A 13,908-nucleotide genomic window follows, 5' to 3' on the forward strand; every position below is an offset into this window, starting at 1 on the left:
CCATATTGTTTGATTTTAAAACCACAAACCTTAATGTATTATTGGCGTTTTATGTGATCGACCAACAGAAATTAGTTCTCAATTGCAGATCTACCAAGACATGGCCTTCCGTCTAAACTGACCAAAAGAATCAGTAAATCTAGAGGGGCCACAGAGATCAACAGCATCAGGTGGGAGAATTTATCAACAGGACAGCTACTGGTTTTAAACTCCACAAGTTTGGTGTGTAGGAGTGGTAAGAAGTGATCAATATGTAGTCCGGTCTGCAGGTTGCCACAACCCCCTATAAGGAACACAGCAAAGGTAACTGGAGTTGTGGTAGTATCGTAAGATGAATGTACTTTTTTTTTTTTGACTACACAATGAGCAATGTGTTGTGGAAAACACGGTGGTAACAGCATCATAGTGTGTAAAGAAGCTCACCTTCCAGCAAGATAACGGCCCTAAATGTTCAGCCAGAGCTGCAATGAAATCCAGTCCTCGAGAGCTACTGTTCTGCAGATGTACCCCTTCTCCAACCCACCTAAATCAAATGGCTGAATTCTCTCATTAGCTTGTCATTCAGCTCTGCAGAGGTTTGATAACCAGCCATTTATTTAGTTCAGCTGCGTTGCAGCAGGGATCCGTCTAAAAGCAAGTTGGCCTAGTAAAAGTCAAGATCTAAATTCAAATGAGAATTTCTGATGAGACTTGAAAATTGACTTTCAGTGATGCAGCCAGATATTTTGCAATGAGCACTGCAAATCAGGAAGACCCCCACCCCCCAAAAAACAGCGGATATTGCAGGTTGTTCTAATTAATATTGACAGGGATGGCAGACAGAACAAATGCAAGCTAAACCTCTCAGATTTTTATTTGTAAAAGGTTAAGGCAACTATGGGCTGCTGTACGTTGGTCTGTCACAGGAAATGACGATGATTAATTGTGTTTTATGACTGATGTGGTGAAAGGTTTTTAGGTACATGAATACTTTTGCAAATTGTTATTTTCACAGAGGCCTCCGTTTTTTGTGGAGAATTGTTTAATATCTACAAATATTTTACCACAGTCATTTGAAGGAGTGCAGCAAGTGATAAAAGCTTTGTTTTTCACACAGTTTTAAAACATTTAAGCACACTGAAATCATAAGGGCTTTTATTTAAAACAAATTAAAGAAACAAAGTAGAAAAAAGGCTATACAAATGATTATCTTAAAGCAGTTTTATCTTCTCTTTCTGCGGACCCAGTGACCATTCCCTTGGTCCTCCAAGGGTCCACGGCCCACACATTTAGGAACCAAAGCTCTCCTCGGGAAGCTTCTACAAGCGAGTGAAGGAAGTTGCAGCCCATGTTTGGAAATGTTCCCCCGAGGCGCCGCTTCAGTCGGAGGAAAAACGATCGGCTTGAAAACACGCAGTGCTGGACGCACATCAGCGCTCCCAGAAGGAAGATTTTTTATCAGAACAGAAAGAACAACATAATCTTCACCACTTCTACCATGGCTCAGGCTAAAATACACGCGAAAATGAACGAAGGTGCCTGCAGCAAGTTCAACAGGACGCTGTCCATGGCAGATCGCTCCGGGCGACTCCTGGAAAGTTTGGATCAACTGGAAATGAGGTACAGTGGAGTAACAGGCCTGAGCATGTGCGCTACCAACTCGATCCGATGTTCCGTTTGTGTACCACGTCTGACCTCTCGGATCTGTATGCTTCGTTTTACTTAGGATTCCGAGTAGAACATGCTGACTGGAAACCCAAGAACAGTCCTTTTGCTGTAAGCTCTTGTGGTTTAAATGCTTGACAACGGTGATGATTCGCTGTTTGTGCCTTTTATCAGGGTGGAGGCTTTACGCGAAGCCGCAGCTGCTATGGAGCAGGAAAGGGAGAGCATCCTGGAAATGATTCAGTCCGTGCAGAACAGTCAAGAAATGCGTAACATCTGTCAGGGTGAGGCCGCTAATTCTCTTCCAACTTACATAAGGGCAAAAACAAGTCATCCACAGCTTAATGCCCACAGAACACGAATATCCCAGAGCTGAACTGGGTCTGTTGTTTTTCAGCTGCTTTGTTCTTTCTGTAACATTATGATCCAATGAGGTTATGCATGCAATCCATGCATGGGTGGTGCTGGTGGTGATGATAATCAGGAAGCTAAAGATGAACACACAGCAAGTAGTCCTCCACCCACAATGACTTTACTCTAATGTAAGCCTCGCCTGTTTTACATGTAGATCATTTAAGCACAGTATGTTAGGATAACCACCAGATTATCTTAATTAATTAGAATCTCATCAAATAGCTGATAGTTTTCAGTTAGTCAATTTATTAAAATGAAATAGAATCTAATAACACATAGTGATATATTTTTCTGTTAATTATTATGGCTCACATTTAATGAAAACCAAAACCCTGTTCCTCAGAAAGTTAGAATATCACATAAGGCCAAAAAATGATTCTTAATATAGAAAAGTGAGCTTTCTGAAAAATAAATCACGGCTCGATTGGATTTCCTCTTGCATGGATTACTGTATCAATGTGTGGCAAGGTGACGATCAGCCTGTGGTTCTGCTAAGGTTTCAAGGAAGCCCAGATCGCTTTAGCAGTGGCCTTCGTCTCATCTGACAATACTACTAGATTCTCTATGGGGTTTAGGTCAGGCCAGTTTGCTGGCCAATAAAGCACAGCGATACCATGGTCAATAAAGCAGGTATTGGCACTTTTTACAAGGGGGCAGGTACCAAGTCCTGGTGGAAAATTAAATCGTCATCGCTATAAAGCTTGCTGACAGAGGGAAAATGAAGTTGATCTAAGATGTCACGGTAGATGTCTGTGACTTTAGACTTGGGTGTCAGTAGATGTCTGCTGGACAACCATCATTGTATATGCCATAACATTTCTGTATTAATTAACCCTTTCTCAGATTTCTGAGAAACTTAATTTTGGGTTTGCACTAACCTTTAGACAAAAGCATCAAAATTAATAGAACATTCAAAATATATTAATCAGTATTGGTAATGAAGTGTGGATTTCCACTGCAGGATTTTCCAAAATACGTTTAAAAAATAAAAATAAAAAACCCTGCTACTTTAGCTTGGTGTATATTTGTGTCTATGACACCGCAAGAGGCACAAGAATTAAGCATCAGCTAGCATACGTGTTGTGTTCATCATAGATTCTGAGGTATTGAAGTTGCCTTTGGGTTGTCAAGAGTTCAGCCTTTCACGTTTGACTCCGGTAACCAAGTCATGATGGGCATCGCTGTAGATGTCTTACGCAAACGGTGATGACAATGATTATCCTCAGATCAACTAGTTAAGCAATATGCCTGTACAGTGGCAATGGATGCAGCCTGATACCACTGTAGCTATAAAGAATGCTGGTAAACAGCTTTGAGTTTAATTAAATTTTTTACATGCAAATAAAGAGATTAAGAAAAAGATAAATATTTAAAACAAAACTTAGATCAGTTGCTTTATGTCTTATGTGATGCCACCAGACACACATGGGAGTAAAGCTTATTTTTACTTTTACTTATTTTTACTACATCTAAAGTGAGACAAGTCTGGCTTGTAACTTTATCTTCAACATGGAGGCATTAGTACCGTTCCATTCAGTCAAGCATATTTCTCCTTCCTCTGGGACGGATTACCAAAGTTGATACTGAAACTTTACTGGGGATGAAAGTCAAAATGAAACATGGTTTTTGTGCCACAATGCAGCAGAAAGTCACTATGCCTGTCTCTCAATGAATGAATTAGGTGTTCATATAATGGTTTAAAATGCATGCAGTTTGTAACTATTCCTTTTGTTTTCAAGGTGAGAGAGAAGAGTTAACTTTAACTTCAAACCGTCTGATGGGCCGGGCGATCTCCGTGGAGATCTCTGTTGGGACGATCAGAAACCCCCAGCAGGAGGAGGCGCTGCAGAAGGCCACATCTATAATAGATGAAATAGTGAAAAAGTTACTGAGTGACATGGAAGGCGATCGGCAGCAGCTGCTGGCCCTGCATGCGGCCTGTGTGACCGAAGCACCGCCTGTCCCCATTGACCAGAAGTTTCAGGCCATAGTGATCAGCTGCGCCTTGGAGGACCAGAAGAAGATCAAGAGGAGGCTGGAGATGCTGCTGAGGAATGTGGAAAATGCCGAGAAGAACATCAAAATTATGGATCACCAAAAACTTGAGGACACAAAGACCAATGGAGGTCACTAGGGCTCATTAGCAACAAGAAAACATGCGTTGAATTCCTCTAAACTCACAGAAAATTGTTGTAAACTTTTATGTTTACTTAATTTCAGGAGTCTAAATGTTGCAGCATAGCAAGTAGAGTGATACAGTGCCTTACAAAAGTAGCCATATTCCTTGAACTTACCATTTTGTAACATTACAACCTCACACATCAGTGTATTTTGTTGGGATTTTGTGTGATGTGATTAATGAAGACATAATCACATAATTTATTTGTTTAGAACAAAACTTAAAAACCATGTATCATTTTGCTTCCACTTCCCAGTTATGCACTACTTTGTTGACTTGTTCCAATAAAGTACATTAAAGTTTGGGGAGGTTGAAAGAAAATATTAAAGAGTTCAGGGGGAATAAATACATGTGTCAGGCACTGCATCAAACCCTGAAGCAAAAAAAAAAAAAAAGCCTTTACAATATTGTTTACACTGACTGTATGCATGTACTCCGAGTCAGTTCAGTTTACCAAATGATACTTGATTATGCAATGTGAAATCATTTAAAATATATTAGTACTCCTATATTACAGTAGCCCACTAAAATAATTTGGTATAGAAATGTCGAAACAAACATGACAAATTATGATATTGATTCTAAAGCTGTTTTAACCAAATTGAAGTATCTTTGACCCTCATTTTAAACCACCTTAAGTAGTGTGAAGGATTTTGGATGTGCTTAACATTACCTCCTCATGTGAAGGCAACAACTCACATATGCTGTGCATTTGAACTGTTTTCACAAAGTGATTATTTTGAACGTAATTCAATAAAAACCTTTCATAAAAAGATCAGTAGTCTGAATTTGTCTAGTAGAAAGTCACTAAGGTACTGACTGACTATTATTAACGGTATAGCCATAAAAACACCCAAGACACCAGAGGAAAAAAAAAAAACAACATTTTTTTATTCAGCATCTTTCCATCAGACACTTTTCCCCAAACGTAATGCCTGGTGCACACCTGAATGCCATACCTCACCCTCCAACACACTGGTACATGCCAGTTTGTTAAAATGTGGAATTGGTTTATAAAGGTCAATGTGAGAAAAAGCAAGAATACAAGTAAAGCAGAGATTATTCCACCTGAGTAACAACACATATGAATGGTCATTTTTAACATTGTTTTAAGACTTGTTTTCATGTACACTACCTGTCAAACGTTTTTGATACACTTTCTCACTTAATGAGTCTCTTTATTTTCATGACAGTTTACATTGTAGATTCTCATCAAAGGCAACAGAACTATGAATGAACACACATGGAATTATGTAGTAAACAAAAAGATTGAAATGACTCTAAAAATTTTTATATTTTAGATTATTACAAAATAGTCGCGCTTGCTTTGATGACTTCTTTGATCTCTTGGCGTTCTCTCCATGAGTTTCATGAGGTGGTCACCTGAAATGGTTTTTCAAAGAGTCTTGAAAGAACTTCCCAGAGGTTCTTCGAGAGACAGCCAAAAGTTTATATTTAAGTCATCACAGCAAAGGGCGGCTCCTTTAGGGAATCTAAAATATAAAAAATATTTAAAGTTCTTTTACAACTTGTTTTTTTTTTTGTTTGCTACATAAATACATATGTGTTCATTCACTGTTTTAAAGCCTTCAGTAAGACTCTACGTACAATGTAAATAATCCTAAAGAAAACCATTAAATGAGAAAGGGGTTCTAGAGCCTTTGACCGGTAGTGTAAATGATTAAGTGCACAAATCATTCAGTCACTGATAAAGTAAACAATGTTAAAAATTAGGAGAAAACATGTTTGAGGAGTAATTATTTACAGGTTTACTGTGTAGGTAATTTCACACAAGCGGCACAAGGGAGATGGGATTAAAATGCTTAATAGTTGTTAATGTAAACATGGTTGAACATTCACCGATGTGAAAGAAGGCTTTCATGCATTATATATATAAAGTTCACTTTACATGGAGCCAAATGTAGAAAAAAACAACAAAAAACCTTGAAATATCCATGACACTTTCAATACCGTGGGTATGACTTTGGAACACATTTAATCACCTTTCTATATTTTCAGAATCAATCATAAAAAAAAGATGCGTATTAAACATCTGATAGAATTTTATAGTAAGAAAAACAAAAACATGCATACCTTGGTATTATCATAAGAATTACAGGTGACTTACAGCTATAGCCACATACAGAATGGGAATGTTTGTTTTAGATCCTGGATTTAATACCGCACTATCCCACATCTCTGTACACCTCTTTGTGCTTGATCAAAGCGTTTGCAGGAAAAAAAAAGTAACAGAAAGGCTTGATGCAATTCAGGTAAAGACAAGTATACGAACACTTTAATATCCTGTCCTAATGGCCAGCTTGTGTCACTTTGAGAGCAATGGTTTTTATATTCTGTTATAGACTTGCTGCCACAGGCACACATGTTCCTAAGCAGAGCGCTTTTAATCTTGTAGGCTTACGCCTTAATATCTAAAATGTTAGAAATAAAATTATTACCTCCTCAACCTTTAGTGTCACCCCAAATACCTATTTACAGCTAAATAAAAAGGCAATAGAAATTAAATTCAATGATTAAACAAAAGTATAAAGTGAAGCAGGTGCAATGAAAACATAGTATCACTAATTGTAATTTAGGTAATATGACTCAAATGGGCTGAGTATCATTAATTTATCATCTAAATCATATCTTTTACTAAAAGCGCTCATAAAATGAATATTTTGTGTAACCGTCGATTCATAACTGTTAACTCAGAGGAACACAGTCTATAAATTTGAGGTTTCAGCCAAATCACTGAAATGTGATTTTCAGCCACCATTCAGCAAGAGTAAATTTGGCACATAATCACTCAACACTGTTGTGCTTAATACAAAAATACAATTTACCTCTGGATCTGTTAGGGATAAACAGTAATAGTTTGAACCATATTCTGATAATTGCTAGAAAAATATGGTACAAAATCATTTGTGTATGTTTTATAATACATGCAAGCATATTGCACAGCATACATGTTAAAACACAGCAATGAGTAGCTGTAAAAAGGAAATGTTTCCAGAGTCCGAGTGCAACTTTTGCTATAACACATCTGGATAAATTTCTATATATCAAGACAGATTTTAGGGGGAAGGAACCCCCCCCAACGCTATTTGGGACAAAAAGAAAATTGCAGCTGTAGCTGTTATTTAAGGCAACCACAATGGGGGGAGCAACTGGTGTTCAAAAGAAGCCTGGTTTCATGTGAAAATCATTTAATTCAGAACAGAAAATGGTGTTATATTGACATTCCCAGTTTTGTGGACTTACCTCCAGGTAAAACAACAACGAACGATGTTATCTTAAACATAAATGTAAGTCACTGAAATGTAATGCTAAATTGTTGATATGTTCTCTAGAGCAGACTGCAGCCTCCAAAAGGATTTTTACTCTTCTTTGTCCTCTGTTTGTTGGGTCGTAAAGTGATGACTTCTCTGCCATTGCTGGAGCTCTGGTTGGTTACATTACTACTAATAGTATTGAAGACACCTTTGGAAAAATAAAAACTATTAATAGTGAAGCCTAACTCATCAATGCAGCATAGAAATTCAACGCTAATGCTAACCTATTTTATTGCTTGTTGAGTGGACCACCTCTGTCTCCTCTGCTGTTTGCTGTTTCAGTCTCTGGAGATACTTCTCAGCCAAGTACTTAAAAACTGAAAAGATTTTATTTTACTACATTTAAATAGTAACACATCCTCATTTGTTTCAAACCAGGTATGAGCATTGTCGTTACCTACCCTCATTGACATTCAGATCCTCTTTCACAGATGCACGATAAAATCTCAGTTTAAGTCTTTTAGCCAAAGCTTCTGCCTCCTCGCTGAAAATTAATATAAAAAAGAAAAACATAATTCTTGACATCTCTCCAGTTATTTTTCAGGTATTATAGTTTGTCTTATATATTCAACTGTTACAGTTCCAAATAAATAAATAAATCCATGACTTACTTCTTTATCACAGTTTCTTCCAGGAGATCAATTTTATTTTGCACCAGGACAGTGGGAATATTTCCAACCTCTGCCTCCACCTTCTCCCTCCAGCTGTTGATGGCCTGAAAGGACTCCCGGTCTGTTGTGGAGAAGACCAGAACGCAGGCCTGGGCACCTGCAACGCAGCAACACACTCCGACTGGTTTTTAAGCTGTTGCATTCCTTAAAAAGAGATACCTCATCTTTCATATAATTTTTAGAACTTGTTGCAGCTCTGTTAAGAACCATAGAAAAAATGTCCTGATAATTTAGGGATCGGAGAAGTTACTGATCAAAAACAGCAGCAGTGAGAGAATAACAGTGCATTGCAAAACAATCAGTCACAATTTAACATATTTTATGAGGGTGTTTTGATAGATTAACACAAAGTACTACACATTTGTGAGTTGTGGAAAGAAAATGATAAAAGTTGATACAGAAATAAAGTCCACCCGTGTGTAATGAAGCTAAATATACTGCCCAGTGCAGGTCTCAGAGGTTGGTTAGAGAACATTAGTGAACAAGCAGCAGCACAAACACCAGGGAACACATCAGATAGTGCAGCAATAAAGCTGAGGACAAGTTTAAAGCAGGATTAGAACCTACCAAGACATTGAGGTCCACTTAAACTGATAATGCTATGTGTTTTGGAATAACACCCTATTTGGCAAATGGCTAGTACTTGTATTGCACTTTATTAAGTCCCCAGACACCCAAAAGCGCTTTACATTACAATCAGTCATATACCCATTCATTTACACACTGACAATGGTGAGCTACATTGTAGCCACAGCTGCCCTGGGGCAGACTGACGGAAATGTGGCTGCCATACAATCGGCGCCACCGGGCCTTCTGACCATCATCAGCGGGCAAGGCAGGGGAAGAGCCGGGGTTCCAGCAACCCACCGGTTACAAGACGAACCCCTACCACTGTTTGCACAGTCACCCTGCTAACACTCACTACTTGCGACCCAGGATGGTCTGCTCTGCCTGAGGTGGTTTAGCAGCAAGAATAAGTTGCGCTGTCTAGCATCTTCCACCAGGCAGTATGACAGGGGTCACCATTAAGTTTTATGAAGTAGGGCTTGCACATTGTGTCATGTTCACATACTGTAATTGAGCCTGGAGGAGAGCTTCACTTTCCGGTAGGACCACGACCTTAAACATACAGCCGTAGATACAACAGAATGACTTAGATCAAACCACATGCATGTTTGAAAGGCGCAGTCAAAGTTCAGACATAAAGCAATCTATTGAAATATTAAAAAATTTCTGTTAGCCAACAGTCCCTATTCAATCTCGCTGAGCTTGATTTAATTTGCAAAGAAGAATGAGTAGAACAGTCAGTCTACGGATGTGCAAAATAAACAAAGTACATAAAACCCCTAGAAGATGTGGAGCAGTAATTGCAACTAAAGGTGATTCTAGAGAAGAAACTGTATTCTAGAAGGTGATCTTACCTCTGTAGTAAGCCTTGGTGATGGCGTCAAACTCTTCCTGCCCAGCGGTGTCCCACAGCATTAGTCGGACCTCCTCACCATTTACACTACACAAGAATGCAAGGAAGCGGGAACTTTATGTAACTTTCAATTTAACATACAGTGATATATTTCTTAGAAAACCATAAATGATTTCAGACTGTCAATTCGTGACTCAAAGGGTTCTGATTAAACTTTAAATGTAAATCATAGAAAAACATCTGGGAAACATGTTGCTTACATAATCTGTCTTTCCAGAAAGTCCACCCCAATTGTCTTTTTGTAGTCCTTTGTGAAAATGCCTTTGCAGTAACGCTGGATCATGCTGGACTTGCCAACAGCTCCGTTCCCGACCACGACCACTTTGATGGCCACTTCCATGTCCTCTTCCAACATGGTGGCTGATTTTTTTTGTTGCACTCAGTGGTTTCAATGATGCAACACAAACGTACACCAACTGAAAGTGGAAAGGACAACCAAAAAACTCAAAACCAGGTGTGGAGACAGTAATTCAGATGCTGAAAGTTTATAAAGGAGTCATTTAGAACGTGACATACAAGTACTCCGCTGTCGCGCCCGGGCCGCTGCCGTATTCCAATCTACCGGAAGTAACAAAATTTACACTGTGAACGCGATGAATTATAAAACTGAAGTGGTAAAAATGGAGGCGCTAAAATCAAGGCAGTGAATGAAAACAGGCAACGTTAAATTTGATAACCTTAATATTTATAACATTAATATTTACCATGTTATCATTTAAATGACCTCCTAATTCACAGATTCTAATTTTCACAGAGATGAAATTAATCACGTTTTTTACGGCACTAAATTTGACCATGTTTAGTATTTCACACCTTTAATTCATATTAAGTAAATTTTTGTTGCTTTGACCCCTCATAGTATCCCAGTAGATAGTTGTTATTTAGTCAGGCTATCAACTGAACTCTATATGTAAATATCGACAAAGTTTGATAGGTGATATTAGTATACAGCAGAGTTTCATCCTGTCTGGGATTTAGTTTTACAACCTAACTATTGCCAGCTAATACTTTGAGTAGATTTGTTTGGCCAGAAGCAGCAATTTTTGCAGACATACACTACCGGTCAAATGTTTTGTGAAGCCTTTTTCATTTAATGGTTTTCTTTATGTTTATGACTATTTACTTTGTACGTAGATTCTCAATGAAGGCATCAAAACAGTGAATGAACACATATGGAATTATGTGGCAAACAAAAAACTGTAAAAGAACTTTAAATATGGTTTATATTTTAGATTCCTTAAAGTAGCTAGCCTTTGCTGTGATGACTGAAATATTAACCTTTGGTCATCTCTCAATGAACCTCTGGGAAGTTCTTTCAAGACTCTTTGGAAAACCATTTCAGGCGACCACCTCTTGAAGCTTGTGGAGAGAATGGCAAGAGAGCAAAGCAACAACCAAGGCAAAGGGTGGCTATTTTGAAGAATCTAAAACATAAAAAAAAATGTTTGGAGTTATTTCACACTTTTTGTTTACTACATAATTCCATTTCTGTTCATTCATAGCTTTGTTGCCTTTGGTGAGAATCTAGAATTTAAATAGTCATGAAAATTAAGAGACCCATTAGGGGGGAAAGTGTTTCTAAAACCTTTGACCGGTTGTGTATCTTTACAAAAATGTCTTCTCCTAAATGCGTTCTCATTCCCACGATTTTGAAAGAGGCTGATCATTTTCTAAATCAAAATCTAAAATGATGTTGAGCTTCTTAATTATATTGCTTAGAAAGAGAGAGGCACAAAACCTTTATTTGCATTTCACATCCATTACACAGAAGATAAACCTTGTAATAGGTAAATACATAATAATATTCAAGCATTCAAGCATTAGGATAACTGGAGTAAACAGATGAATATATATAATTTGACCAGTTTAATATAGTTTGAAAACTACTTTAAATATTTAATATTTATCAAAGCCAACAACAATGGCTTTCATGGCCTTTTATGACCGACACCTACATCTGATGAATTCATTTCTTCCTCAGTAAACAGCTTAAAGCTGTAATTACCTATTACAATACTAAAATAAATATTGTAAATTCCACAGGGAACTGGACTATAGCAGCCATCAGCATGTGTATTCTTCCATTAGTAATGAAAAGTGCAGGCTCCACATGGCAACAGCGTCCTCCCCACGTATACGTGTGCAGTGACTGAGTGCAATGCCAAACAACATATTGCTGCAAAGCTGCTCTCAGTGGAAACAGACAGCCTGCTGCGTGACTAGGCTGTCCAACAGCCTCAGAGAGTTTGATTCGGTAGAGAAAATTGTTATTTGTCAGCTATAATTAAGCTGCAAGATGCTCCTGTCATCACAACATGCAGCTAAAAATAAAACAGGCTAATCTCTTTGTACGGTTAAGTTTTATTCACAATCCAACCTAGACATGCAGTCTCATAACTCAGTGTAATAATATTTAGACATTAACTTAATTTGCAAGCAATAATGAACTATGACTTGTATGTAGACTATGTGGCAAGGGAGTAATCTTTAGCAGTCAGGCATAACATTGTGACCACTGACGAGTGATGTAAATAACAGATAATCTCTTCATCGTGACACTAGTTAGTAGGTGGCAGATAATAGGCAGTAAGTCAATGTTGTGTCCTCAAAGTTGATGAGTGAGAAGCAGGAAATTTGGGGAGTATTTGCACAAGTTAGATAATTATGATGGCTAAACAGCTTAGAGTATCTCCAAAACTCCAGTTCTTTTGGAGCATTTCCAATCTTTGGTGGTCAGTATCCATCAAAATTGTTTCAATGATTAATGTGCTCAGCTACACAGCACAACTGGCTAAGGATTCATTTCAGGAGCACAACAACAACTTTAAGGGCAACTGACATCCTCCAAATTTTCCAGATCTCAGTTCAGCCCGCAATCCATGGAATCCCCACCATGCTGCTAAAAAGACTTTTAAATGATCTACCTCTAAAAACTTGCTGCCAGATACCACGTATCGAGGGGTCAGGGCAGCAAAAGGAGGACCAACATACTATTAGCCAGGTTCGCATATTGTTATGTCTGATACATGATACATAAGCATTCTTTTTTCCATAAATTTCTTACTCAAAATGATTTCAAAGTGTGGAACAATCGAGCAAAATAGCCGGCCACTAACAAGCAAACTAAACGTTCAAGCGAATAACAGATGAAAATGAACGCCCCAGTAAGAAGGACCTTAGCTTTTTTTCCTCGCCGTTTACAGCAAAGTGGGTTTGCAAACACAAACGATTCACACTGAAAATAGCAGACACTTAATTTAAATTATACATGCTAAAGACAATACACCTCTCTTTGCAACTTAGGGTGAGATCGTCACAGATTCGCCGTTACTTCTACAGGCCTTAGGGGGGTTGAAAGACAACATCTTTTTTTCCCAATTCAGTGATATGAAACTATGCTCCTCTCAGTCTGCTGCAACTATAGATTTGGTGCAGGAATTTCTAATAGTCTTTGAAATTTTTTTGTTTTTGCTATTTCTTTCTCCCACACAATACTCCTTTTCTGGTCAAGACATGACCTGTTGCTGACAGGGAGGTCTATAAAAAGCAGCAGCTGCTTCTCAAAGCTAGCTGACGCAGACGCGCCAGGTATGGATGAATGGAAAATAAGAGAAACCGCACAATTAGGCTATGTCTTACCTGTGAAATTTAGTTACAACTTCCTCACCAACATTAAGTCAGCTAACCGGCCAGCTAATCCACAATGACATATCTACATCATCGATCTGTTCCTCTGCGCAGCCAGTGGAGACGCCAGACTACGGTGCTAAGGTTACCTTCCTTAGGTTAGCCACTTTTCGGAGAGAAACCTCTGGGCGGAAACGATTTCTGTCTGATAAGAGAACAGAATCGATGACTTCGGCTGTTATAACGGCGAATAAAAAAATATTTAGCCTCTAAGGCTGGGTGAATTCTTACAGCATTACTGGGTGGAAGAACATTCCTATCTTTTGTAAGCTAAAGCTCCAGCTTGCTACGCTGGTGCTGAGAAGCTAGCGGGGCTCCCTAATGCTTGTTGCTAAGCAGCGAAGCCAAAGAGTGCACAAAGCAAGAGCGGAATGGAGGAATGCACGTCTTTCCTTGGGAGCCTTGGGATCGTTTGTAGTTCCTAAGTCATGACTCCTTATATGAATCATCATATAACAATATCTGTTGTAGCACAAACATATGTTTTTTTTAAAAAGC

At 38.4% G+C, this 13,908-nt stretch overlaps 2 protein-coding genes across 4 annotated transcripts; one reads left to right on the forward strand and one right to left on the reverse strand.

Annotated features, from left to right (window-relative positions):
* Nucleotides 1-892: 892 nt before the first annotated feature.
* Nucleotides 893-5,012, forward strand: bag2 (BCL2 associated athanogene 2). The gene is made up of 3 exons (XM_047351830.1): nt 893-1,599; nt 1,819-1,928; nt 3,798-5,012. Exons 1-3 carry the CDS (start codon nt 1,328-1,330, stop codon nt 4,190-4,192), a joined length of 777 nt encoding a protein of 258 aa, XP_047207786.1. The 5' UTR covers nt 893-1,327; the 3' UTR covers nt 4,193-5,012.
* Nucleotides 5,013-5,108: 96 nt separating this feature from the next.
* Nucleotides 5,109-13,804, reverse strand: rab23 (RAB23, member RAS oncogene family). 3 transcript variants are annotated; one of them, XM_047351833.1, is made up of 8 exons: nt 13,363-13,804; nt 10,240-10,281; nt 9,924-10,139; nt 9,665-9,750; nt 8,184-8,340; nt 7,974-8,056; nt 7,797-7,889; nt 5,109-7,720 (listed from the first exon to the last, which is right to left on the reverse strand). In XM_047351833.1, the coding sequence occupies exons 3-8, from the start codon at nt 10,076-10,078 to the stop codon at nt 7,587-7,589; spliced, it is 708 nt and encodes a 235-aa protein (XP_047207789.1). In that variant the 5' UTR covers nt 10,079-10,139; nt 10,240-10,281; nt 13,363-13,804; the 3' UTR covers nt 5,109-7,586. The 3 variants fall into 3 exon arrangements, with proteins under 3 accessions (XP_047207789.1, XP_047207788.1, XP_047207787.1); XM_047351832.1 differs by lacking the exon at nt 10,240-10,281 and having other exon boundaries at nt 13,363-13,555; nt 13,642-13,802; XM_047351831.1 differs by lacking the exon at nt 10,240-10,281 and having other exon boundaries at nt 13,363-13,802.
* Nucleotides 13,805-13,908: the final 104 nt, after the last annotated feature.

This window comes from Girardinichthys multiradiatus, chromosome 22 (genome assembly GCF_021462225.1).
Source record: "Girardinichthys multiradiatus isolate DD_20200921_A chromosome 22, DD_fGirMul_XY1, whole genome shotgun sequence".
NCBI lineage: Eukaryota > Metazoa > Chordata > Actinopteri > Cyprinodontiformes > Goodeidae > Girardinichthys > Girardinichthys multiradiatus.